Source organism: Oreochromis niloticus, linkage group LG17 (genome assembly GCF_001858045.2).
Source record: "Oreochromis niloticus isolate F11D_XX linkage group LG17, O_niloticus_UMD_NMBU, whole genome shotgun sequence".
Classification (NCBI taxonomy): Eukaryota; Metazoa; Chordata; class Actinopteri; order Cichliformes; family Cichlidae; genus Oreochromis; species Oreochromis niloticus.
The window spans coordinates 21,501,851-21,529,315 of record NC_031981.2 but is presented as its reverse complement, the minus strand read 5'-3'; the positions used below and the strand labels follow the sequence as shown (position 1 = coordinate 21,529,315).

General features: G+C 38.2%; 1 protein-coding gene and 1 long non-coding RNA gene across 2 annotated transcripts in view; one reads left to right on the top strand and one right to left on the bottom strand.

The window, feature by feature from the left end:
• Window positions 1-860: 860 nt before the first annotated feature.
• The window catches only part of LOC100691958 (receptor-type tyrosine-protein phosphatase beta), a 37,185-nt gene continuing 10,580 nt past the window's right edge, over window positions 861-27,465 (bottom strand). Inside the window, exons 9-40 of the mRNA XM_005463463.4 lie at window positions 26,925-27,042; window positions 26,516-26,661; window positions 23,897-24,166; window positions 23,342-23,400; window positions 22,185-22,389; window positions 21,982-22,079; window positions 21,154-21,319; window positions 20,943-21,073; window positions 20,340-20,487; window positions 19,985-20,254; window positions 19,545-19,720; window positions 19,317-19,467; window positions 18,955-19,055; window positions 18,565-18,730; window positions 18,197-18,478; window positions 16,089-16,367; window positions 13,099-13,248; window positions 12,793-12,932; window positions 12,338-12,474; window positions 12,139-12,245; window positions 11,719-11,824; window positions 10,511-10,591; window positions 9,294-9,311; window positions 9,092-9,173; window positions 8,117-8,207; window positions 5,795-5,871; window positions 5,577-5,711; window positions 5,283-5,405; window positions 4,670-4,833; window positions 4,374-4,509; window positions 3,227-3,347; window positions 861-3,024 (exon numbers count right to left, since the gene is read on the bottom strand). Coding sequence (XP_005463520.1) covers window positions 3,002-3,024; window positions 3,227-3,347; window positions 4,374-4,509; window positions 4,670-4,833; window positions 5,283-5,405; window positions 5,577-5,711; window positions 5,795-5,871; window positions 8,117-8,207; window positions 9,092-9,173; window positions 9,294-9,311; window positions 10,511-10,591; window positions 11,719-11,824; window positions 12,139-12,245; window positions 12,338-12,474; window positions 12,793-12,932; window positions 13,099-13,248; window positions 16,089-16,367; window positions 18,197-18,478; window positions 18,565-18,730; window positions 18,955-19,055; window positions 19,317-19,467; window positions 19,545-19,720; window positions 19,985-20,254; window positions 20,340-20,487; window positions 20,943-21,073; window positions 21,154-21,319; window positions 21,982-22,079; window positions 22,185-22,389; window positions 23,342-23,400; window positions 23,897-24,166; window positions 26,516-26,661; window positions 26,925-27,042 — 4,457 coding nt within the window. The 3' untranslated portion in view covers window positions 861-3,001. The remainder of the gene's footprint in view (window positions 3,025-3,226; window positions 3,348-4,373; window positions 4,510-4,669; window positions 4,834-5,282; window positions 5,406-5,576; window positions 5,712-5,794; window positions 5,872-8,116; window positions 8,208-9,091; window positions 9,174-9,293; window positions 9,312-10,510; window positions 10,592-11,718; window positions 11,825-12,138; window positions 12,246-12,337; window positions 12,475-12,792; window positions 12,933-13,098; window positions 13,249-16,088; window positions 16,368-18,196; window positions 18,479-18,564; window positions 18,731-18,954; window positions 19,056-19,316; window positions 19,468-19,544; window positions 19,721-19,984; window positions 20,255-20,339; window positions 20,488-20,942; window positions 21,074-21,153; window positions 21,320-21,981; window positions 22,080-22,184; window positions 22,390-23,341; window positions 23,401-23,896; window positions 24,167-26,515; window positions 26,662-26,924; window positions 27,043-27,465) is intronic.
• On the top strand, window positions 13,194-14,383 carry LOC112842625 (uncharacterized). Its single transcript, XR_003214485.1, has 2 exons — window positions 13,194-13,279; window positions 13,732-14,383. It is a non-coding gene; the product is annotated as an uncharacterized LOC112842625 (long non-coding RNA).

Here is a 27,465-nt window from a genome sequence, read left to right as displayed (position 1 = left end):
AGATGTCAGGACAAAATCTCAACTAACTGAAATGATATTGATATGAAAACTGTTAAAATGTAATTGAATGATTTTAAAAACCTCCAACCTTCATCTGCAATCTGTCATTATAAGGCGGTACATTTCCAAACAAAACAAATAGGCCTGTTTCTCTACACTCACGATTCACCCAAACACTAGTGAAATGCTTTATTGATAGACTGGATAAATATTTAAATGAACACAAAATATTAATAGAGAGTTGACATGGATTTAGGTCAAACTGATTAATGTTTAATGCATTAATTGAACTAAATGAAGAAATCACAAATTGTATCAATCAAAGAAAGTATGCACCTGGAGTCTTTATTGACTTGAAGAAAGCTGTTGACACACTTGCCAATCACATATTAATTGATAAATTGGAAAGGTATGGTATTAGATGGGTGGCGTTGGACTGGATGAAAAGTTACATAAACAACAGGCAACAGTTTATGAAGATGGGAGAACATTAATCAAACCTTTAAACCTTGCTTGTGGAGTTCCACAGGGGTTATATGGGGTCTAAACCTCTAGATCTTCAGACATGTTGCGGTTCATTTTATTTGCAAATGATACAAATATTCTTTATCATGGAGAAAATTCACAGCAGCTTTTAGAAGTTATCACATAAGAATTTACTAAAAACAAATTATCACTGAATTTAAGCAAAACTAAAATTCTGATGAGGTTTTTTTTATTTTAAATTTAAAATATCTCTATATTTGAAATATCATCATCTTAAAAATGTTAAATATGGAGAATAATTTAAGCAGCATTTGAAAATGTGTGTATAATATTTATGAGCTATGTAGCCTATCACACAAAGAAAAAAGGCCACAAACAGTGAGGCAGATATTTTTATTCAGCACTTTATGATCAAGTTTACAACAACAGGACAGCAAATTCTAAAACTCAATTACACATTTTCTTAGGGCCTGGTTATTTAAATCCAAATCACTTTCATGAATCCATCACGATATGACAAACATATTAAAGTCTACATAAAACAATCCAGCAGGTCGATGTATCAGAGAAAATCTTTAAAAAAGAAAAAGTGCAGACCAGCTTTCATGAGTTCATAATAATGAATTTAGCCATAGTATTTTAAATGTAATGTAAATGTAAAATGCCATATCATAATACTATAAAATAAAATATGTTGCATGAGCAGAGGTAATTTAAAATGAAAATCCTCCAGCATTTGAGTTGAACAGAAAAAAGAAGTTTGGCCAGCTTTTCAGTTAAGTTTGAAATATTTAAAAAGAGAAAAAAATCTCTGCTTTTTCTAGAAACTTATACAATCACAAAAGTCAGATTCTTTAACAATATTTATAATGATGTTTTTATTAAATATGGAAAAGAAAACATGAGGTTCCTGCATTGTATTCAGACTTCAGTCTTTTATGTTTAAAGTTTAAATGGTGTACAAGCATTAATTACATTAAACAGGAGATCAGTGTGCTCATTTCCAACTCCAGAGCTTTCTTCTCAGGCTAATAAAGTAGCTTAATGTGATATCGAGTATTTTTACTATTATTTTTTTTTTAATCCTCTGAGAAACAGGCTACTGTCTCTTTAAGGCCCCTCCCCTCTCTTAAAACTTATCTTATGATTAGCCAGCTTTCAGCTTGGAGCTTGCGATCTGTACTAAAAGTACTTTTCTTTACAGGGATTACATTTGCATACCTCAGTATTTAAAACTTTGGCCACGTTTAACACGAATGTCTAATGCTGTAATATAAAATATATGACAGAGAAAAAAGAAAAGCGAAATAAAGCCTCTTTAAAGTCTGAATACAGCAGGTTATGTTTGCTTGCAGCTACTCAACAGGTATAAAAGAGAAACAGAAATATTACACAACCAGGCAGTTGTTGATATACATATATATTCATCATAGTGTAAAAAAAAAAGAAAAAAAAGAGTATTACATCTATATTTACATACAGCAATATGTGTGTTTAGAATTTTTAAATAAACAGCTTATATGGAGCAGTGAGTGAGAACATACAGTAATAATGGAGGGTATAAAAAAATAGATGGCTCTTTCCTTCCCTGCTGTCACTCAGTTATTATTTGGATCACAACAACCTGAGATCAACCAGTGCCTACATTAAAGGGACTCCACTATGTTTTTCAATGAGTTTCAATCCATTTCTAACAATTTAAATTTTCAAAGTTTGTTGTTTTCGTTGACAATGAACTATATTTTATTAACATTTAGGATTCAGATAGGGCTGAATTTGATTGATCATTTGTGCCTTCTCTCTGTAGGTTTGAGTCAAAGCACTCCTGTCAATTGAGCTTTTCTAGTATGTTTAGCTGGTGGACTTTGCTGGACTGTCAGGTGGATTTAGAAAAAAAAGAAATCCAATTTGCATGCCAATCTGAGCTCAGATGCAGATTATTTAACAGGTACTCACAGTACTTACACAGCTTTATGGAAGACGATTTATTCAAAATTACAGAAATGACTATATAATTATAATAATATGGTGCACAATTATCATTCAATTCTTTTTTTAAATATATGAATGTATGGTTAAAAATAATAAGTCTCAGACGTTTTAATGGTTTAGGATTCTTGTGTTGAATAAAATCAGACTGTTTCCTTGTAGATTTAGTGGAAAGTCTGTGAGGTGTTATTTACTAAATTTACTAAATTTTAAAAACTTTTCTCAGATAGTGCCGATCACCAGCTGATCACCACCTCTAGCTACGAAAGTCTTCCCTGCAGCGCCACAAACCCAGAACCTCCGACTTGTCTTGTGCTTTGTTTTTATTTAATCCCAAATCTGCACTTTCATTTCTACTTTTCTTCAATGAATTTGTTGCTGTAAAACCAGTGATTCAGAGTGCAAGACCTACAGCCCTGAAAAAAAGTTTTTACAATCTTGGACTTATTTATTTATATTCCCTGTTTTGTCCGTTTTTTGTGTAGGAATGTTTCCTCTCTTTGATCGCATGAACATCGTCTTCTCTTTAGCGTCCAGTGTAAATGAAATCTGAGAAAACAAAGGGACAAAAAAGGAAAAACAATGATTATGATTTATGTGTGCTGCAGACAAAAACACAGTTTCTACTGAAACATATAAACGCAGTTTCAGTTCAACTGTCAAACACAGAAATGAGACGGTTCATGTCCACGTGAACAGGTGGACTGTTTCATTTCTGGGCTGCGATGACAAATGTTAGAAACACTCTCACCTCTGCAGTACTCGGGGTTGAAGTTTTCGTAGATGGGGTAGAGAGGGTTCTCCTGTTCGCTGCGATGCTTTCTGGCTCTCAGAACATCCCGAATACACTGATACAGGAAGGCATACTGGCACTGCAACGCAACAAGACTGTTATAATGATGTAATAAACACCTTCAGGTGCTTTTAGAGTGTTCACTGCAGAATTCATTCATGTCCCATGGAAAACACAGACGTTAATTTCACTGACCAATAATTTGTCAGTTTTCATCAATAACCATTTTTATTTCTGACAAAAACACGACCATAACAAAATAAAAACTGTTGCAAAAGGACAAAATACTATGAAATACATTGATCGTTTCGTCAACAAATAAAATTGAATTGACTAAAACGAATGATTAAGACTAAATCTAAAACTAAATAAGCTTTTGGTTTTCTTTATTTTTTCTTCATTTGTTTGATCCAAGTTTGATCAAGATTGACAATTTAGTATTATAATGACAGTAATTGGTAGAATTTTTAGACCAGCATATTTGATAGCTTCCATTATTAATATTTTCTCTTGTTTTAATGATGTAGCTCCAATTTAGTCTAAAATTCTCATTGTAATATTAATGGTTCAACTTGTTTTTTATGTACTATAGTATTTTTTTATTCACTACAAACTGGTTTGGGTGTGGTAAAGTCATCATGAACCAATTTGCATTTAATATTGACTAAAATGGAGGGTAACATCGTACTTTTAAATCTTTATTGGTAGTTAAATTCTAGTTTAGGTCAATATTTCCTGATGTTTCTTGTCTAATAGTTTCAGTTTTAATGATGTATTACCATAAACCATGCAGATTTATCAATACCCAATGAAATGGGTTTTTGTTTTTTTTCTTCCAGTTATTAGTTTTTTGCCACTGGTTTTTTTTTTCAAAATTTATTGTTGTTTGCCTTTGCTTCCATGTGGGGCTATCCTTAATCATAGTCTAGTAAGTAAAATTGAAATAATGACTAAAATTTCTGCTAACCATAATGAGGTGAACTGAAGCGTTACAATCACAGGTCTAAGTGGGAGAAATGTCTGGTGGACAAGGTGAAATTAAATAGTCAAACAAATGTCCTAGAATCCAAAGCTAAATACTTAAATATTTGAATGTAGCTTATACCTCAGTCTGGACCATGTGCTGGCGGTGCAGGCGGAGGTCGAACACGCAGCCGTAAAGGTCGATGGTTCCTTTGGAGTCCAGCTGCTGCAGAACCCGATCCAAAGCAATGAAGGTCCCTGTGCGCCCGACTCCAGCACTAACAAGCAAAAACATCCAGTTATCAAAGATCTTAAACAGAGAATCAAAGAAGGTTCAAGGGCTCACTAGTTCACTTTTTTTTTTTGGTTCTAATGACGGGATTCTGTTAACTCACAGCCAATCAGATTTCTCCCTGAGGACAGCCTCAAGCATCTAACCTGCAGTGAACGACGGTGGCTCCGGTGCTGGGTGATCGGTCCACATAGTCCCGGGCCGTCCTGACAAACTGGATCAGGGACTGGGTGCTCTCAGGGACGCCGTGATCGGGCCACACCGTGTAGTGGAAGTGACGCAGTACCCGAGGATAACTGCAGCTGCTCTCCTGTCCGGGTCGATAATGGATTTATTAGGATTGTTATCACCCATAGCAACATTCAAGGTCTGGATTTTGAGGCTTTAGACATAATGTAACATAACGACATAACGTTCGTTTCAACATAACATAGTGGAAATCAACTTTTTCATGGCCACACTAAAAAAAATGCAGAAATAATCAGAATAATCCTTCTGTAGCCTCTCAATTCACCCTCTGCCTGAAACAAGCTGTTTTAGCTCCTCCCCTTTTAACAGATATTTGAACAGCAGGTGGGTGGACCGTCTGTCACAGAGATAAACATACAGCATAAGGATATCCCCTTATCAACCTCAGTTTGGAGAAGTTATGAAAATGAAAAGTTTCACAATAAATATATGCCATCTTCATTCTTTAGATATTACTGCTTTTCTACATTTTTACGCTGGAATAAAAAATGAGAGTAAAAAGAAGCATACCGAGGTGATCTTGAACTCTCGGATGGTCCACTCAGGCAGAACAGACTCTGACAGCATCTGAATGACCAGATCACCGTAGTACAGAGGCTCTCTGTCTGCAGGCCAGTACTGGTCACACTTCACCTGGAAACACAGCATTCATATAGTTTAATTACTTCTCAGGGTTGAATTTATCTTCCTTTGCTAACCTATGAGAAGAGTCTGGAGCTCTTTTCAGCTTGCAATCAAAGCTCATAATTTCAGTTTCATAATTGTTCCACTCAAATGGACATTTTGATCAAGCGGACGCCTCACCCGTCCTTTCTCCACACACTGTGTCACCATGACGATGTTGTAGACGCCGTGCTCCCACACCATCCGCCAGAAATCATCTTTCGTGCCCGGGAGCGGCCCCTGGGTGGCAATGTACTCCCTGCGGTAGTTATTACCCTGCACATGTAGGCGAGAGAGGCAGTATTAGTGTCATTGTCAGTGTGTGCGCTCAGTTTGTGCTTTTTAGCATGTGTTCATACAGGCATGTAGCTGGCATTGATGTAATCGGAGCAGGGGTCGTCCTCCAGGTACGACAGCTTCACTCGGGTAGAATCATCTAGAAAAATGAAGAAATAAGTCACCAGCGGCTTTCATTATCTTTAATGTGTAGTTTAAACTAACTCTAATGCAATGAGTACTGAACTGGTTTAATAAATGTTGACTGAATTCCTCCCACTACATCCAGCATCCACAGAGCAATGTGACATTAAAGCGTTTTAGCTCCATTTTTGGTCTCCACCTGTTCTTATAAATAATTTCTGGGTTTTTAGCTTCTTAAGGTTTCTCTTTCTTCAAAAGCTGTAACTCTCTGCTGTTTGCTGCTGAGCTGGGCACTTTTAGAGGTTATTTATTAAGGAATCATTTACCTAAAATCAGTTTGTACATCCAGAACTAAAAGTGTGAAGGCTACAAAAGCAGCACAGTACAACAGCTAGACTCTGACTCTGAAGTATTGCTCCAGTTTTCTTGTTTCTTGTTTTCTGTGTTTCATCATTGTAGAAGTTCATTAAAATGTCTTTTTTCACATTTTTTTATCAGTTAACCTCTATTATATACCACCGCCCAGTGGTAGTCTCGAACAGAGAGGAAAAATCAGGGATAAATAAATATTTATTAATATTTATTTAAAATTGTTTGCAATTGTTTGGATAACATTAAAAATTTTGGATTAAAAGCAGGTTTAACTGATGCTCTCAGTCGTTCAGTTATTCTTATTTTTTTTTCTTGCCATTTTAATTAAATATATATCATCTTATTGCAACTTTGCAATAATACTAAACATCAGATTCGCACATTTAACCTGAAATCAGCCAAAAACTAACAATTTTGAAAATTGCCCAATTAAATTTCTATCAGTCTACTTAGTGAAGAAGCAACAATCATTTTGAGCTACTGAGGGCATATTTGTAAAAGCAATAAGTGCAGATTCCTTATAGTTTAATCAATATGGTCACATTAATGTTTCCCCGCAGGCTAAAGGATGCAGTTTATGTCTGATGGTGAAATTCTAACACATCCACTCTAGAATAAGTAATGAAAACAGCGTCTCTCACAGCTTTCCTGAGGCTCTTATTATTAAATGTGAAAGATGTGTAAATGTGAAACTCAGTAATGACTCATTTCACTGAGAGAGAGTGTGTGTGTGTGTGTGTGTGTGTGTGTGTGGTGTAAGTGTGTTTACTTCTCTGACAGTTAATTATAGAGGTGATGTTGTAAATGTGGCACCTCGAGTCATAAATCTGATATTTTTGCAGTTACAAATGACTGATGCTTAATTACTTTATTTTAAACTGCGATACTTAAGAAGGAAAAACTTTGAAAATGGCAAATTGTGGATATTTCCTTTATAATTGCGTAAAACAGATGTACCCAACAATTTTCATGTGATTAGAAATCTGTCTCTATATCACTCCCATAGCAAAAAATCAATGAACTAACATTTCAGACACTTAAAAATAATTTGGCATCATCCCTAACGACACAGACAGAAAACATTTTCACAGCTGTATCGTCATTTTAAACATTACATTTAACACATGATTCATTAATTGAGTAATAACAATTAAAACAGCAACTCTTTTGTGCTATTTTGAGCAAATGTTATCGTTACCTGAGTAAAGATTGCTTCATTCAAGGAAATTTAGATTCAGTGTCATTATTTAAAACAGCTCCTTTCTTTTTCTTTTTTTTAAAATCAAACCATCGTTAGTATAATTTGGCTGTTTTTCAGCCCATCATCACACTACCTTTGAATGAGCAAAAATTCAGTTATGCAAATTCATTAAACTGGACTCAGATACAAGGGCTGAAATTTTAAGATCAATTAAATTTGGCCAGTTGTTGGTATCAGCTGATCAACTGGTTGGAGGACATACCATTTTATAGTTTTTAATCTGCTGGTTGGAAAAAAGATGCAATGCGAAACTATTTTGTGACGTGTGGATAATAAATAATATGGAGGACAATCTGCTTGGGTGGCTAAGAAATGGAAACGAAAAGCTAATTAAATGAGTAAATATTCCAAATAGATGCTGTATTTTCAGTAGTATTGTGTAATTATGAATGCTTTTATCACCTCAAGCCTCAGAGTTCATCCTTGTCACCAAGGGAACAGGTGCTGCCTCATTAAAGCTCTTGACGATGATTGCAATGATTTCCACTTTGATTTATTTTTCTTTCTCACTGAGGGACTTGAAGGGTTGTCAGCTAACTGTATTTATGTGGAGGGACTGTTTTTTTTTCTTTTTTCTTTTCAACTTTTTGAGAAGCAAAACAGCTTTAAAGCTAAAAACTGCACTAACATGGCAGGATGTTGTTGTAGCGGTTCTTTCCTCGGTTTTCCGGCACTCGGGCGACATCCATCGTCTGGTTACGGCCGACATCCTTCAGATCCTGAACAGAGATGAGAATAATTACATTTGTACAGTTATAAACATCAGGACGTTGTGACTAACAAGACCAGCCAAAAATCTGCTTTTGAAGAAAACCAGTGCCATTCCTCATCAGAGTCATGGTACATTACTTGACCTTTAAGTTTCAGAGAAGCAATGGTTGAAAAGCAAAATGGTTCTGAAAAGGCGGGCAAGTTGAACCAACAGCCAACTGGCATGAGCATGAGCCCAGAACAAGCAGTTTGATTTGCTGTGAAGTTGGTACACGAATGGAAGAGCTTCAAGGTTTCTGAGTGTAAGATGTTTTGGGCCTGACCAGAACTGTCCAAAACCCAGAGTTATCCCAACAGTGTGATCTGATGTTATATTTTATTCAACTGAACTGTGAAGATAAGATAAGATAAGATAACCTTTATTAGTCCCACACGTGGGAAATTTGAAGCACTTTGATGCAGTTTAAAAGACCTATTTTGTTTTATTTAATCAGTTACTGTATATTGTACTTGTTTTTTGAATTTACCTGATTTAATTTAAGCTCATTTGTTGTTATTGCTTATTGGTCAAAGGGACTGTGTGGGTATCAATTTTTCCTTATTTTGTAGTTTTAATGGTGCTCAATGATGTCAAGAGACTGAGCCGTGTTTGGTGAGGAAATAAATGGCTGCACCCGTTAGAGACTCGTCTGTCATTCTTGATGCCAGGGGCTGCTACAACAGTGATTTAATATTATTAATATCCAAAACCTCTGGTAAAAGAAACGGTGTCTCTTTCTGTCTTCCTGAGATTTAACACTCCAAATGAAAACTGAAGACATGCCCAACAAACAAATAGTATGATTGATCAGGTTCTTGATTACACTTTTTATAATAATTGTCATACACTTACCTCAAACTCTTCAGAAAGCAAGTAGTTGGAGTCGGCCTGCAGCTTGGTCAGATGTGACTCGAAATGGCCCGCTTTGATAGGACTGAACAGAGAAAGATGGACAAATACTCAGCAAAAGGTATATACTGGAGGTAGAGTGGTGATTTTTAGCCATTTCAACAAATTAATTACATACAGAGTTCCAGAAAGCCTAAACTCTCACCTGGTGATCCGACGGTTACTGCAACAGAAGATAAAAAAATCGAGTTAATCCATGTGACAGTATAATAAGGTGGTGAAACATAGTTTATAAAGGTGGATAATCAACTAGACAGTAACACAAACATAATGCAGGAGTGAAAATGATACATTATGCATAGTTTTATCGCCTCTTGTAACATTATCCAGTAAGAATAGCAATATTTCCAGTCTAGTATACAGTCAGAACATCTCTATTATTTAATTCTTTATGTATTACGTAATTGTGTTGGTGAGGTCTTTATCAAAGAAAAAGCTGTAAGATGTATGTAACAATCCAAAACTTACGCTCTCCTTCACCTTTCTTTTTCTAAAACAGTCCAGCAAGCCAGATTGGAGTCCTTGTCATGCTAATTCTGGCCCCCGGGTCTTACATTTGACACCGTGGTTCTAAAATGTAATGGACTGTGATTTTATGCAAAAATGGGGTTAAATTTAATCATCTATAGTTTAGCTGGTTCGATCATCACTTAAAACATCTTGTATACTCAGTCAAAGAAAACCTTACATTTGTGACCTTAAAGTCATTTTAATTCATGGCCCACAAGCTGAGGTGGGCTGGCCTATCCTGTGACAGAATGATGGACAGTCTGAGATGTCTCACAGACATGTAGTATGAAAAATACCACAACAACAGCCTATTTTTACACATTCGTTGGGTTTAAAGCACTCGCGTCTAATCACGTTACTGCAATTTTCACGCTTGCAAAGCTGTCCCGTAAGCCGAATTGGACCCTCTGGTCAGTTCTGGCCTAAATAATGCAGGAATTTTTCATCTGCGATCTATTTCTAAGCGAATTTGAGATCTGATAATCACTGCTACTAGCAAACGCAGAAGAGCATCGTCTTTATGTACAGTTAAAAAATGTGCTGTAACTGTAAGCTGGGGTCATTTATGAAGCACAGAGAAGCTTCATTTCTGCACTCTGTTACATTTGTGGTTGATGAGCTGTGGCCAATATACAAATGTATGCAGACACACACACACAGTAATTAACAGATGCTGCGGCCTGTGGTGGGTGAATGATGAGGTAATCTGAGAGAGGGAGCGAGCACTTTATTGGAAACTAATAGTTCTTCACATACTCACATATTGGACGTGGGAGGCGTTGGAAACTAATCTCTCCCTCTTTCACGTACTGAAGAAGAATAATTATAGATGTGCCGCGTGCACAAACTTACCTCCGGACGCCCATATACATCCCTGAAGTTGGAACTTCTTTCCACATGCTCATCCTCACCACCGGGTTCTCCTGCACAGCCCTGCACACAGAAAATATCAGCACTGATTAGGAACATTAAGATCAAAGAGTTAAACCAATGAAAACATTTGAGCCCTGCCTCTACGCTAATAAACGTGTTTACCAAATCACAACTAATTAACTCTGTAAATTAGCTTTACAGCTAAATGACTGTGAGAAAACCGATGTGACATTTTGGAGCTAATTTTCTGTTCAGAGCTCTGTTGTGGCACCATAAATGTTACATAAAGTCATGAAGCCAGTGGGAAATTTCACACTGGTGCCACAGAGACAACGCCCCATCCAGATTTGGTGGCATTGATGGTGTAGTTAAAAAAGGAATGTGTGTTATCTCAGACATGCTTTAAAAAGCCGTTAAAGTGTCCATCGTTTTGACTTATACAAAAGCAAATCTGTAAACAGAAGAACAGATTCAACTTAAAGGTAACAAACTCTAAGCTGTAGTAAAAAAAAAAAAAGTTTTACTATTCTGTTCTTAGTCTGAAATAGAAAAACTTTTAAAATTAGACAAATTATATTCTCCTTTTTCTTTGCATATTCTTAAACTGTCAGATGGTCCAAACAAACATGACCAAAGGTTCAAATAATATAGTAAGTGTTTGAAAATGGTAGAAGCCAGCAATCCAGTGTTTGGATCTCGGCCTAATTCGGCTTCAACAACTTTTCTTATATTTTACTTTGTTTTTCACTTAATTACAAACTGTGGTCGACTCCATCAGCTTTCCCACTTTGTTCTGATCGGTTTAACATTTGTTTTGAAGATTATGTAACTTGTTATATTAATATTTCCCCTCTGTGTCTATCTCTGCTCCACTCCGTGTGTGAGGAGGTGCACTCACAGTGATACTGTGAGCAGGGAAAGGAGGTGCTAACATGACCAACTGGAGTTCAGCACCTTCATAGGTCTCTAAGAGAAAAAATACCTAGATGATTTAATTTGAAAATCATTCAAATAGCTAGCTGTGTTTTAAACTCACAAACATTGACTCATGCAAAGCTACCGTAGTGGAGTCTCAGATTAAAGAGCAGGAAATGAGCAGCACGGCTCCCCATGTTTTGGCTGATCTAACGTAGTCACTTCCAAGCGTCCTTGAGGTAACTACAAGCAGAACGGCTGGGTGTACTCACACTTTGCGTAGCCTCTGTCTGTAGGCCAGCAGAGAGACGACTGCCACCATCATACCAATGAGGAACATGCCAGCACTCAGACCCTCCACCACGCCACCTAGAGGCTCTGACAAAGAACAACACATATCAGGAGATGTCTGAGGTTAGACCAGCTGTGATGTTTCAGCTTTTACTTCATGTGCCCGCGAGTGGAAGGTGTAGATAAAACAAAAGACAAAACTGAGTCACGTTAATGCTTCAAAACTCAAAGACACTGCAAATTTTTAAAAATTTAGACCAATGGTCCCAAAAAATTCATTAATTCTACTCATCCCCATTCTTAGTTTACAGAAAAGTTAGGTTTGGTTAAGCTCAGGTTAGATTTTTAAAAGAAAAATAATAAAATCTCTAATCATCAGTGAAAATGGTCGGCCGTCTCACCTGCATGCGTCCGGAGTGGCTCCGACAGGTAAGTGTCAGTGAAGAGCGGCTGAGAAAACTCTCTGTGGTTCTCGTCAAACAGTCGGGTGAAGGCTCGCACGCTTAGCCTGCGCGAGCGCACACACACATACACGGTCAGTAGCTGAGGGGAGGTGTTTCTGTGCTCAGCGGCACTTCAGCAGCATCAGTTTCTCATTACCTGTATGATGTTTTGGCTTTCAGCGGCCCATCACAGAAGGCACCATAGCTGTCACTCAGATAGAGGTCTCCGTCATGGTAATGATCACAGGATCCTCCCAGCCGGTCTCCTCCTGCCCCCAGGTTCACCTCCACCACCTAATCAGGTATCGATTGACCACATTAATATATTGACAGATATACACAAAACACAGTTCTTATTCAGAGGTTGATTGTAATCATTTTTTTCATTTCTTCACGCTTTTAAAAATGATTTTAAAAAACGTAATAAAATTAAATATTTTAATTCTAATGTCTCATATTTAAATTTTTGCATATAAACAATAACTAAAAATGTTCTTAATAAACATCAAATACTTTAGTTAAATCAGCACCTTTATTATGACTAGAGGTTTGTAGAAAGCAAATATTTTGTTTGCATTTTTAGAAAATTTCAACACGTAATTTACATATTACCTGCCCAGCAGAGTTCTCAGTGTCCTGTGGACAGCGGCTGGGGAAGTAGGCAGTCTGATAGGCTCTGACGGATGAGTTGCTGATGTAGTCGCGGTATGAGGGCAGTGGGTGGCGCTGCTCTGGCTGCAGCATTTCATTGGCTGTCAGAAGAGACAAAAAACTTGTCTACTTCCAGTTTGTGTCTCTGTTTCTTCATTTCCCAAATTAAACTGCTATTTATTCAGGAAATGGCTTATAATAAAAATGATGAGAAATTCAACAGGAAATGAATATAAGTCAAAATAATGTGTGTTGGTGTGTTTGTACCATTGGACTCGGCCACGATCACACTGAAGTATCGGACGGCTCCGTTGGTGTCGCTGAACCAGGAGCAGTTAAAGCGAAACAGGATGGAGGATGACTTGATCTTCGATGACCTTTTGGTGACACGTACGCTTTGAGGTGGGACAGGAGGGCCTGACAGGAGAGAGGACTGGTTAAACAAAGTGTAAACAAAAATTTTGACTTTTTATTAAATGTATTTTTAGCTCATAATTATTGCAGTACTAATTTTAAAAATTAAGTTGGAATTTTTGTTCATTTTCTCAAAATTTAGACATTTTATCCAGCTCATAAACTATTTTATAACTGTGAAATTATCATATGACATAGATGATTATTTATGGCATTTAAAAATATAATAATGTTAATTGCAAAATCAACAGCACATTGAAATGTTTTTTTCAACAATATTATCCTTCCACAATCAGCACAATAGTATCAGATGGTTATCATCAATACTAGTATACCACAACACTGTGAAAAGTATGTTGTTTCAGAAGAAACTGGCTTTTCCAGTTTCCATTCGCTCTTTCTCCCAGTTTCATCCTTGGCTTTCTCCCTTCCTGAACTGCCATCTATAAAAAAACTTGTGGATTTTCTGCCTTTTTCTGTTTCCAGTGCACTTGTGTCAGGATGATTTATAATGCAACACAAGCACAAAGAGGGAGGAAGAGATGGACGTGAACTAAGGGGGAACAAAGAGAAGAAAGGAAAAGATTCTAGCAGAGGAGAAAAGTTTCCAGATTGTTTGGGGTTGTCACGAAATCGATCAATGTAGAGCAGTGAAACAAACCACAGAGGCCCCAGAAAAGTGCAATCAAACGGTGAGTTTATTAATACAGAACAAAATTACAGCATGAGTCTTCTCTATCTCTCTGCTAAAAATACATGTGAAAAACACTTTTAAAGCAATGGGGTATCCGCCCCCCCATGGCGTCAAATACAGGTCAAAAATAGATTATGTACAGTCATTGTTTACAGACAATGGTACATCTTGTACATTTTTAATGGCTAGACACAGACATATAACTTCTCTTTTCCATAACACCTTCCATGCACAATCATAGTCTTAAGCCTTCAGAGTATCTGAGGGCTGGTTATCTCCTCCGGTCATCTGTTACCAGGTCGCTAAAAGGGCAGCCGGTTACAATAAGGTCAAAGACACTTGCCTTTTAAGGTAACCAACTTCAAGCTACAGGGTCTCTAAGAGCTAATAATGGACACTCGTCATTAATCACTAAGTAGACTAAATTGCAGCAAGTCTCAAGAAGGAGCAGAAGACACTTGGGCCCTCGCTCAGACCTGTCCCTAGATTTATGTGTATTGTAAGCATGCATGCAATTAACCTTCTATGTTCTCATCTTCCCTCAACATGTATCACCTGGACACTCTCACCAGTGAAGCTTAAAACCCTCTTGGATGGAACATCAACTCTAAACAAGCACAGATATGCAATGTGTATAAAATGAACTCTACCTGTGAATAGAATGAATGTGATGACAAACATATTCAATGCAATATGAACCCTGTAAGAAATATTACTAATCAAATAATGCTGTAAAACATGTTATTAATGCAATTATAATAATGCAGGTTATATGGCAGCAATAAAAGAATTTCTGAATCTCCACAGGGTCATAGTGACTTTTTCAAAAAGGGCAAAGAGAAAAATAAAGTGACACTTCAAAGATTAAGAGCCTGTGTGTGTCTCCTTCCTTCATTATGAACACACACACACAAAAGTTCTCTTTTGTCATTTGTGTTTTATTGTAGCAGGAGTTGACTGCACCAGATGTTCAAACTCGGCCTAGTTAGATAGAATCGTAGGAGGAAGTGTGCTATTTAGAGGTTTTAGACCCTTAATAAACTAAAGATAATACCTGATAGTTCCAATTCAGTGTAAGGTACAGCTACTTAGATATACAGCAGAAACAAATGGGTTTGACAGCAAACACAGAAAACCAGATGATGCCAAGTCAGATCCCTTCTGTTTCTCTCTGGCACCCATGACAGCATCATGAACTCATGAAGTTGGCTTATTCAAATAAGAGCTGGGCTTCAGAGTGAGTGAACAATCAATCACAATTTAGTTTGCCTGTAAAATGACAAATATGACCTTAAACCTGAATGTTATTAGTGTAAAAACTCATGGCGAGCGAGTTTCCCGAAAATGTGAACCACAAACTGGGAGTGAATAATGGTTGGACAGCTGACGGGCAGGTGTGCCAAACTCAGCGATGTAAAAAAATGTCTGCTGAACGCTTTTCTTCGACTTTCTAGTAAGGAGAAATCTGTTCACAAAAGCTGCTTTATGTTGCTTTAAGTTAGTCATGGGCTGCTAGTTTGACTCATGGTAACTGCTAATTGAAGTTCTTCTAGCTTGCCATGTGATCACTGGTTATTGTTGATGTGTCAATCACAGCAGTGAAGTCAAACTTGTCAGTCATTGAATCCCGCCTTAGCATTCCACCCTCTCCTCCAAATGTGATTGTGTTTGGCTACAGAAACCCAAGAGGCCAACGGACATAAAGCTTAACTACAAGTTAAAAACATTTGAGCGTTTTTATGGAATTAGTTCAGAAAAGTACGCAATAGTCACAAAGTTAATGATGATATTTGAGCATTAACGCCACTGAAACAGGTAAAGAAAACAGACTACGCACAAACTTGAAGTCAGTCTTCAGTTCCCTCTTTGTTTCCCAGGTGAGCAGTCCTACTTAAACAGAGGTTTTATTTAAACAACCAAATCCAACATTTTACCTGAGGGGAATATTGGTGTGTGTATCTATGCTTGTCTATCTATCAATGTGAGGACCAATGAAATTTAATGAAAAGTGAGGACTGTTCTGGGTCAGTCCTCACATGCTTAAAGGGTCTTGGTGCAGGGCTCAGGTCAAATAGGTTTAGTTCCAGGTTAGGTGCCTGATACTGCCTTATTTAAATGAAGATCCTTGTGAGCGTGTGTTTAAACTCACGGTCGATCATGGTGACAGTGGTGTGTGTCACCGGCGGGCTCGTCTGTCCGGCTGATGACACTCTGACCGTCACAGAGTATTTCCTGTATGGCTCCAAGTGGTCCAGTGTCACCGCTGTGACGCCTCCCGCTAGCTTCAATGCTGAGATCAGCTCCCGGTCATCGTAGCGCCGACACTCAACCTCGTAAGAGTCAAAGTCGGCGTGTGGAGGTGACCAGGAGCAGGAGAGGGAGGAAGAGGAGAGAGGGAAGCAGTGGATGGACTTTACAGAAGATGGACCTAGAAAAGAGGAGGTAAGGACACAAGGGGAGGAAAGAAGTATAGAAAAAATGAAGACAAGATGACAAGAAAGATGATGAATGAAAAGTGACAAAAGGAGACAAAAAGAACAAGTCCAGTGAAATTTCTGTTTCTCACTTTGCTTATTTTCAAGTTTGACCTTCATGAATAAAATAAATTCCTTGTGGTGTTTATTTTTTCAAAACAGAGAGCGACGAGTCTGCTGCTGCTAAAGTCCCCATTTATTTTTCCTGATCAGATGATAAAATCACTCTTTAAGAGATGATGAATGTGCCTGAGGAGGCCAGAAAAGACAAAGGCAAAGGACGACACATTTGTCATTTTGTGGCTGGCAGCAGAGAGAAGATAGAAAAATAAGATGGAACTTTTGTATTTAAAAGATGAGAATAAGGGCCTTTGATCTGTAAACATGAGCTAATTATGACATAATTATTGTACTACAAAATTATTTGGATTAATACTCCTGTGAGTAGAACAGATTTAACCTCGCTCGTTGGGATTTTACTGGATTTTTTTTGTTTTTTCCACATGAATAAAATCAGCACTAATCTGACTGCCCTTTAACAAAGCAAAAAAGTATAAGACATAAGCTCCACCCCCTCTTACATTAGCCAAACTAAATAAATGAATATTTTGCTGAGATTAATTCACTCTTATTTCACTTGTGCTCATTTCTGCTGACCAGTTTTTGATTGGTTATTTGATGCAGTTTAACGGTTAGTAGTCATTATAACTTAAATCAATATGAATCCATGATTCAGTGAAAGTGTACACAGGTTACATGTAGAGACAGCATCTATCAATGTCCTCCAAGGCTTTTTGAAATGTTAAAAATAATGACAAAAGATTAAAGGTAATAACAAAAGCTTTAAGGTGCTCCTTTATCATCTTTAAACATTTAAAGATGGATTGATAATCTGCTTTTTGGTTGTTTTTGAAGAGGTGAAAATAGTTTTCGGGCTTTTCGGTGCACTCACTTGTGTCTGTATTCAGTGAAGAATGAATACGACACACCTCTGATGAACAGACATTACTTGCATTCAGTTGTTTTTCAGAGGGATTTTGTGGGCCTTTTCCTTTAAGTCATCTTTACTCTTCTAATGATACACAGGGAAGTTTTGGGCCTGTACAGATCTAGCTTTTAATTTTGTACTTCCTGTGTGAGTGAGCTCAAAATAAGGGCTTCTCTGTGGGTATCTATAAATGTGTTAAATACTTTATCACTTCGTCTGCTGGAAATTAAAAAAAAGGAAACTGTGGAGAGAAACTGGGTCAGATTTATTTAAATATATGTGACCTGGATATTTTTTATTCCTCTCCGTGATGGTTTCAGTCCCTGCAGCCAAAAAACCCTCTGGACAAGCAGGATAGGATTAAAAGTGGATTTAACTCCACAGAGAGACGAGGACTCAGAGCCTCTGTTGTGCTGCCATCAAGTGGAATAAAATCATAAATACAGCTGGTTTGTAAAATGCTTTTAAAGTTTTGGATCCTTTTCTTGTAAGCAGATAGTATTTTCTTAATGTTTGCTCAAATTATCTATAAACATAAATAAAACCATAAAGATTGTCTAATGTGCATTTCTCTTATGGGTCTTGATTGACAGCAGTTGCCCCCGGTCAGAACCTGATTAATCCTGATCTGATTAACCAATTATAAGAAAATGCAAAAAACATGCCAAAATTAATATGCAGAACATTCTTCCACTAACAGGAAATATTAAGAGAGTAAGGTCTGTATAAATAAATCTGATTAAATACTCGCACAGTAGTAATTGATTTATTTTTCTTCCTTTAGGTTCCACCTACTTGTTCTTATGTTCCTCTGGATTGGCTGGCTCCTGACTGTCGGTCCACCTTTGGCTCCGCCGCCACTGGCAGTCATCAGAGTGAAGTTGTACTCTCGCCCTGGAAACATCCCGCCCACAATGCAGCTGGTCAGATGGGTTTGTGTGACCGTCAGCTGATCAGGAGGAGTCCACTGTAGACTGAAGTTACTGTAGTCTCCTTTGGTGGGAACAGCCCACAACAGCTCTATTGTGTCATTGGTCGGGCCTTGTTTGACAGACAGATGATCGGGCGGTTGGGGAGCTGGGGGAAAAAAAACGTAATCAAAATAATTTGGCATTTAAACTACATCAAAAAAATGTGCTGGTGTGTATTTTCATTTCACTCACAGGTGCGCCCAAATGCTGAAACATTATTGGTCAAATCTCCACTGTGCGTGATGACCTCAGCACTGTACAGTCTACCAGGGACCAGCCCAGTGAAGGTGTGACTTGTGTGCTCCGCCCCAAGAGTGTGAGCTCCCAGCTTGGATCCAGAAATGTTGTACAGCACCACCTTACGTAACAGGGAAACGAACAAATCAGCATGAGATTCTAATTCAGAACTCCACTCAGATTTTTTTCTGTTTTAACATCACAGAGTCATGGGGAGGAATTTAATTCTTAACGATAAAGAGCAAACTCTGCAAAACATGGCTAGTGGGATTTATTTTTTGTGGAGTGAAGGAGGAGGTCACATTAGCAACAGTTTCACTGCAGATATCACAGAGATCCATTTACCTCGTAACTGCTAAAGCTTCCCTCTCCGTGCTGCCAGCTGACTCTCAGTCTGTCCGTCCATCCTGAACTCTCGACCTGCAGAGACGAGACTGGAGATGGGACTGCAGAGCAGAAGGGGGACAAAAAGGAAGAAGACATTTTAACAATGTGATTGAGGTAAGTGAAATGAGAAGAAGCAAAAAGAAGAACATTTTAAGAAAATAGAAAGGCAAGACGGAAGAAGAGAAACTATCAAAAGAAAAAACAGAAAATGAAGAGAACGTGGAAAAAGTATCTTGAAGGTGAGAAAAGATGAGGACAGAGTGAAATGAAGGTTAAGCAATGGCTGTGGTGTTTGTATCCATACAACAGCACTGACTGACCAGTTCTGGCCAGCACAGATGATTCGCTGCTCATGTCTCTGCTCCAGCTCACCACCTGCAGCTTGTACAGACTTCCTGGTCTCAGCCCAGAGAACACACAGCTGTCTGCAGCCGAGCCCACCTTCTGCAAGTCCACCTGTTCACCTGCATTCTGAAGAACACAGCGCACATTAACATGATGAAACAGCTTAGCATGAACATCAGGACAGATGTGAATGTTGATCCCACCTTGTGATGATCCCTCCTGTTCCCAGGAGAGCCCTGCCTGTGATTGGTGGTCCCCTCAGAGATGCTGTACAGCGTCAGGTCATAGATGTCGACATGGCCATCGGACGGACGCCAGGAGAAGGAGAGAGAGGAGGTGTTGGCTGAAATGGCCACTAGATTACTGACGGCAGCCGGACCTGAGGAAGAAAAGAGTCGCCTTGGGTCAGAGTGTGCATTTACAGGAGGTTCTTTCAGGAGGTTCTTTAGTGAAAATACTTCTTTTAACATGGGAGTCTATGGGGCCTGCTGGAGCCTCTAGTGGACATCAGAGGAACTGCAGGGTTTCAACACTTAAAAAAAAAAAAATGTAGCAGAAGAGTCATAGTTGTATCATAACGTGATTTATACGTCATTACCGATCAGTCCTCTTAGTAAAAACTAAAAACTAAATAGTGACTTACGTGTTTGCCCCTCTGCGCTTGTCTCCAGTGACTGCACGCCACCACTCAGCGTCACGACCCTCACACGATACCACTTCCCTGACGTCAGACCCTCCAGAAGCTCACTGCGACTCTCCGCTGCGACCATTCTATTGATCACCACAATGCCGGCCTCGTCCAGCAGCTGCAGGCTGTAGCTGTCATATGTGCCCACTGGCCGCTCCCATCTGACGGTGAGGCTGTGGGTGGTGTGGTCGTTATCAGCCTGGAGGGCTGTGACTCTGGCTGGAGCTGTGGTGAGGGAGAGGAAATTTACCCATGTTCAGTCTACACTGATCTAAATGACAAAACTCTAATAATCTGTCAGGTGCCTTACCTGTCCTGCCTGTGACTGTGTTGCTATTGCTTAGCTTCCCACTCATCGATTGGACAGTGATGGTGTAAAAGTGACCTGGGGTCAGCTCTAAAAAGTCCAGGGTGGTGACATGTTTGGGAACAGGACGAGTGTCGTTTGTGACTCCGTCCTAAAGACAGAAAGTTGAGGGAGAAGTCTTAAGTCATCTGTTACTCCACCACCTCCTCATCCCTTCATTATACAGTATGAACATCACCCATTCATCAGTCGACCCAATGTGTACACGAGCTGTTCATGTTGGTGTGGAACGGAAAAGCAGAAGGTTGATCTGCTGTCTGAATTATATACCAGCACACCCTGAACTGTTATCTGGTGGGGGTTTTTGTATTTTTTTTAATTCAAATAAAACATTTCCAATATATTATACTTACACAGAACATGTACAAAATCACACTGAACCTATTATTCCATCCAACTGTATACATTTCAAACTAATATGTTTATGATAGGTGTGAAACTTGCAGTGTTTGATATCAGATGCACATTTATGAATTGCAGTTGAAGTTGGAACCAAAAAAGGGGTTAAAAAAATCATGTGATGAGGTGTTTTTGGTAGTAACTTACCACGGTTGACAGGGACACAATGTACATGTCCAGGTCTCCTTCGCCAGGCGTCCAGGAAGCCAAAAGTCCAGCAACAGAGTCAGTCAGACCAGGTTGTGGAACCAGGTGGAGGTTTCCTACAGCTCTGGGAGCTGAAGACGAGATGGATTTACTAAACTTCGACCCAAGGTGCTTGCAAAAAAACTGTGGACATATACTCTGCATTTCTAACCTGTTCGCCCCTCGATGAACTCGGCTCTCTGATACGTTCCACTGAATGTCGCCACCACAATCTTATAAAGCCGCCCAGGCATCAAAGAGGTCAGCCGGTGTTGTCTCACCTCACCACCCAGCGTGACCGGAGGGAATACCCGAGAATCGTTGAAGAGCAGAGTGACCTGGAGGTACAGGAAGTGGTGCAGCGAAATGAGTTCATCCTCTGGGAAACAGGGCTTGAATTCATGTTTGATGATACATTTTAACATTGTTAAATCATAACAGTAGGAAAATGCACTCAGAATACCTCATTTACAACACAATTGTTAAGTAATTATAGTAATTTATTTTAACCACAACCCTATTAAACATGCTTAAAGTACCTGCTTACACTATCACTCAATCATAATATTTTTTTTCCCCCAAACCTACGTCAAAGTTTTACCCAGACAACTATAAACTGTGTGGTGAAATAGTCATTTGACCGAAACTTGCAGTTGTCATAACTGAATAATAACTTTAAAGAAAGAAAAATTATTTTCAGTAATATAACAATTATTATCTGTCAGATATTAATACAGGCATTTATAACAGTTGTTAGTCACAGACTGAAAGAAAACCTTTTTTATATATATATTTACATGGAAAAATTAAGAAATTTGATGAAATTCTGCTCTTAAAACTAGGACTATAAGTTAAATTCCCTCAGTAATATCCGATTTACAACACATTATAGCTGATACTGATTATTTAGACCTGTGCTTTCAGGTTGGACTGAAAAATGTTCAGGTGTTTGTCTATGAATTACTAAATATTTTTTAAACAAAGTTTCGTAGAAGCACACCTCATAGTAATCCACGTCTCCAGGGGCAGGGCTCCAGGTGACGTTCAACTCGTTGATTCCTGCATTGCTGAGTAACAGATTCTGAACAGCTGCAGGTACTAAAATACAAAATTCATAACAATCAGGAGAAATAAGACACACAAAGAAGAACTTTTCTGTAATATTAGCACGTTAGGTCATTTTTTCCTTTATCTCTGACTCACAGGTGCGTCCGTCAGTGGAGATGCTGCTGACATAGTTTCCACTCCAGGTTTCCACAGTGACAGTGTAGAGTCTACCCGGCGTCAGAGATGAGAAGATGCACTCGTTGTGTCCTGCTGAGACGCTCTTATTCTGCAGCACGGTGTGATTGTAACGGATCAGAACCACGTAGCGGTCGAGAACCCCAGCCGCATGGCGCCAGTACACCTGAAAGTATGACACGATATGATCACATAGTAATATTTAAAAAATTTAAAGAATCAATCAATCAGCTTTATGACTCTCTATCAGTTCTAGCTTTACTCTTATTTGTACGTTTAATAACTCCTTCACCCAAGTTAACTAAACCTGGTTATGGCGAGACCAGGTGCTCTAGTTCAAAGCTGATGGCGGAGTTCCTCAGGACTTGGTACTTAGCTCATTTTTATTTTTAATACATATGTGCTGAGATGTCCTGAGGCATGTTAGAGTAGTGCACATCATCAGTGTTATGTAGATGACACCCACATCTATTACAGCTGTAATCCCGACGCTAATAATGTGTGCCACCTGTTTTGCAGACAACAGCCACACCTATTTTAGCTGTAAAGGTTTGTGTAATGGGTGGTAATTTGTTCTCAATTAAGCCACCTAGAAATATTTGTTTTGATGATTATTCAGCCTTAAAACAGACAACCCCCACATTTATTTTAGCTGTGACTCTTTTGTTATGTGTAAGATTAAAGTGTCTTGAAAACATCAAAAAATTAAGTTTAGTTTTTAATTAAAAATATATAGTTTATACAGAAATCTCAACACATTATTTGAGGGATCAAAAGGTAATTTAAAGTAGTGAGAAATTTCCTTTTAATCTACATTTGTGTCTTGTCAAAAAAAAAAAAAAAAGACACTTTTGCGCCTTAATTCCTCTTAACAAATCCACAATTTAGTTTGTCAGAGCCTCAAGTCGCAACACAGGTTCAGAAGTAAAATTGTTTTTGGACTATCAAAAAAAACAAAAAAACATTCAAATATCCCAGAAAGTTGTCTTTTTCTGAGATGTAGACCACTTAGGTTGTCATTTCACTAAGAGAGCTGTAAAAAAACAAGTAAAACAAGTAAAAAACTGCAATAGTAACACCACATGAAATGAAATGTTATTCTTGTTACACAGATATACCTTGAGGAAGTTGTCTATTCCAGAGTGAACAGCTGTTGGATTTTGCACAGTGGCTGGTTCTGCAAAATGGAACAAAAGACAAAGCAACAGAGATGTTTTAACTGCCCACCTACATTTGCGATCTGCTCACACGGAAAAGTACTGTTTCTTAAAGCCTGCGTTCAAGCGATCTTTTGTTGCTCAATGTTCCATTTGCCAGAACTGAACTAGGAAAGAGGGCTTTTACTTATGCTTCCCCTTTCACATGGAACACGATGCAAAAGGATTGGAAGATAGCAGATCTTATTTCATTAAATGCTTTTAAGTCTAGATTGAGAGAGCCAGAGAAAATCGTTTTTTAAAATGTAATTGTTATTTTATAATATGTATGTAACTTTGTAATTTCAACGTGTTGTCGCCTCTTGGCCAGGACTCCCTTGAAAAAGAGGTTCTTAATCTCAATGGGACTTTTCCTGGTTAAATAAAGGTTATATATAAGTACAAACAAAACTGGTAGATGGTAAAATAAACATAAACTCAGACAAATATAGGACTTTAAAAGGACTGGATTCTTACGTGTTCGAGCTAGGACGGTGGTGGCAGTCTCCAGGTCGCCACTCCTTGTTTTTATGACCACCGAGTAAAGCCGGCCAGCCTCCAGCGACCTGAATGAGCACTCAGGTGGTGAGGAGTGGGACACAACAAATGTGTGGATAGGAATTCCCTTCTTCTCCTCAAGGCAGACCAGGTAGCTGTCCACGACTCCTGACACAGGACGCCACGACACCTGCAGAGCATCGGACTTGCCGCCATTTGAAACAGTTATCTCAGAGACTGGCTCCGGGGCTGAAAATAAAAATATTATTGTATCGTTTTCACTGCAGTGTTAAATATTTGTAATATAGAGAATAAAATGAATGTATCTCTTTAAAAAAAAGTGCATAAATTGTACATTTTAAAAAACCATAAATAACCTTTATCCCTTTTGTTTCTCAAACTTTTCTTAAAAACAAACAATGAAAATTGCGTATACCATTGCAGATACAACAATGATACCACTTACTGACCAATAGAAGGTTATTTGAGGGGAGTGTGGGCGGAGTCAGGTTTTGTTTTTCTACAGTCTAAATACTGATTTGTTAGCAGGAGAACAATACAGACATTCACATCCAGAGTATCCTGAAAGTATCTGGAACATTCTATGGGAACACAATACAGTAAGTGCTCTGAACAGGAAGTGTGTGTTTGCTTGTCGAAGTGTTTATGTGAGATGTAATATGAGTCTTAGACTTTCTGAGGACATTTGAAGACCAAATAATGCCAAATTTTGTCTTCACATTTAAACAGACCTTCAAAGGGTCACTGCTGGGTCCAGACTTAGTTATGGCTCAGATTGAATTTTAGGTTTTGGCAGAAGGTAATGGTCCGAAGAAGGCAACAAGTCTATTGCTATAGTGCCCATACAGACAGGTAAACAAGGGTGTGTGTGTGTGTGTGTGTGTGTGTTTGTGTGTGTGTGTGTGTGTGTGTGTGTGTGTGCACGCGCGCGCAAGTGCGTGTGTGTGTGTATACAGGAAGACCATTAGGAGCATTTTTGTGTGTGTGGAACATTCCAAACGTTCTTTTTAGCGTTTCAGCCATTGTTCTAGAAACCACCTGATGTTGTCACATAACATATTTTTACTTACTACTTTACCTAACTTTAACCACTACAACCTGAAACCACACCAGGTGGTAACCAACATCCCAAGAAAATAATGTATGACAAGTCATCAACATTCAGAAATGTCATGCTTTCAATAAACAAACAAGAAAACCCCACAAACATTTACATGTTTTGTTTTGGGTTTTTAAACTGTTTTTTTTACAACATTGTTCATCTGAAAAGAAGTTAGGAAAAAATGTTTTTCATGTTGAAATCATGCTCTTTCTTTTGACTAAACTCTAAAAAAAAAAAAAAGAAAAAAAAAAACTCTAATATTTCCAGCAAGCCTGATTTTACAGCGGACCACAAAGTCGACTCAGGACATTTTTTAGTTACTGTAAACTGTCTGCTGACATTCCTGTTCAGACTGTTTGGTTGAGAGGGTCACACAGCAATATTGTCTCTACACAATAAGATCCCGGCAATCAAACAGTGTTACATAAGCTGTCGTGCCTTTGCATGTTTGTGTGTTGTAAACATTTTACAGTTTCTCTGGCTTCCTGAACAGTAACAACAGTTACAGTAAACTGGGGCTTTTCTGTTAACATGATTTTTCCCCTTCTGAAAACAGAATAAAAAAATGAGTGTAAATAAATACTGAATTTCAAACAATGTCACATTTACGTGTGCAGAGGGAGTACAAACACAGCTGTGCCCTCACCAGGTTCATTATTTAAACACAAACACAAGCACTGATTTTTTTTTTCTTTTTCAGCCATTCTGTTGGTGATTTGCTGCTGTGTATGGGCTTGTTATCTTATTGCACAACCCAAGCTTTAGCTTTAGAAAAGGTCATCTAACATTTGACTTTAGAATACTCGGGAGTTCATGGTTTATGGAAGACTTGATGATTGCTGGGTATCCAGTTCCTGTGGTTGTAAATCAAACCCAAATCATCAGCCCTCCACCAACATGCAGACAGTAGATATGAGTTTTTTGTGCTGACAAATAAGCTAAACTGGTTCAAACACCCGCTAACTGAGGCCTGTAGAGTCTGCATGATCCGAGCGTGGGGTTAATTTGCTGGAAAATTAATGTTCAAAATAGGATATGTGGAGGGTTGGTGTGACAGAGGAGGATATCAGGGATATATTGAGATGAGGGTTAGGGTTAGGGTTAGGCAGATGATCTGCTGAGGTGACCCCTAAAGTGAGCAGCTGGAAGATGAAGAAGAATGATGGACTATTTGCCTGACACCAGATGGGCAAAACATCATCCTTTATAAAGGTGCTCACACTTACTGATGATTAATCAATCAAGTAAAATTGATTAGCAGCAAATGGCTCCTACTTACCCAGTTAATTACTGTGGAAGCAGTGAGTTTGGACCTTATTTTTTAAACATGATTTTTATTTTTAGTTTCTATATGTATTTTTATTTATTTATGATGTGAAATTGTTAGAAAGGAGAGACCTCTTAACACAACCCATAAACAAGAAATACATTTTCATCAGAGACTGCAGAGATATAAAGATTTAATAAAATGTCACCTGTGCGTGCCTCCAGACTGATGGGTTTAGACTGTTGCTCCCCACTGACAGTGACAGCCTGCAGCCTGTAGAGGGTGCCAGGTGTCAAACCAGCCAGCAGCAGAGAAGAAGAGCTAACTGGAACACTGTAGTTCTGAACAACAACACTGAAAAGGAAAATACATGTTAATATTCACACTGACAGGAATAAAAGTTAAAGCAGAGTGAATAAATGTATAACGAGGGACTTTAAAAGCAGTTGTAGATGTTGCTGGTTACACATACTGCATGATTGCAGTTTGACTTCTGTTTTAAGACGTGGGCTGAAAGATGAATGATCTCAGACCTTGTGTAATACTGTAGATTTTACAAGTGTTTTAAATACCCTGATCAAACAGAAGTTACTGTAATAGTTTCCTTATAGACACACCTATCCTGTAGCAATGTCAACGTGTACAAGTCTACATCTCCTGGTGGTTTTGTCCATGAGGCCTCAAGACTGTTGACGCCCATGTTTCTCAGAGTGAAGGCATGCAATTCCATGGGAACTGAAGACAAACAAAAACACATGAGGAACTTAAAGTAAATAAACATTTTCCCAAAATACTTAAACATTCCTTAAACCATTCAATAACACTTATCTCAGCACTCAGTTTTAACTCAATTTTAAGTTTTATTGTTCTATAAATGTTGTAAATGTTGTATTACATATACATATATATATATATATATATATATATATATATATATATATATATGTATACATAGAGGGAGAGAGAGAGTTAATAGTCATTAAAATAAAATTACATTCTGATATTTTGAACAATATCATAATCTTTTCTGACAATGTACTTCATGTTCAGTTATCTGAGAAAAACTTTCCACGTTTTTACATGCTAAAATAAAATCAGTTGAACTGGTGTTCTTTCCTACGGTACCTCGTGGGGACCTGCAGTTTTACTACCACCAAC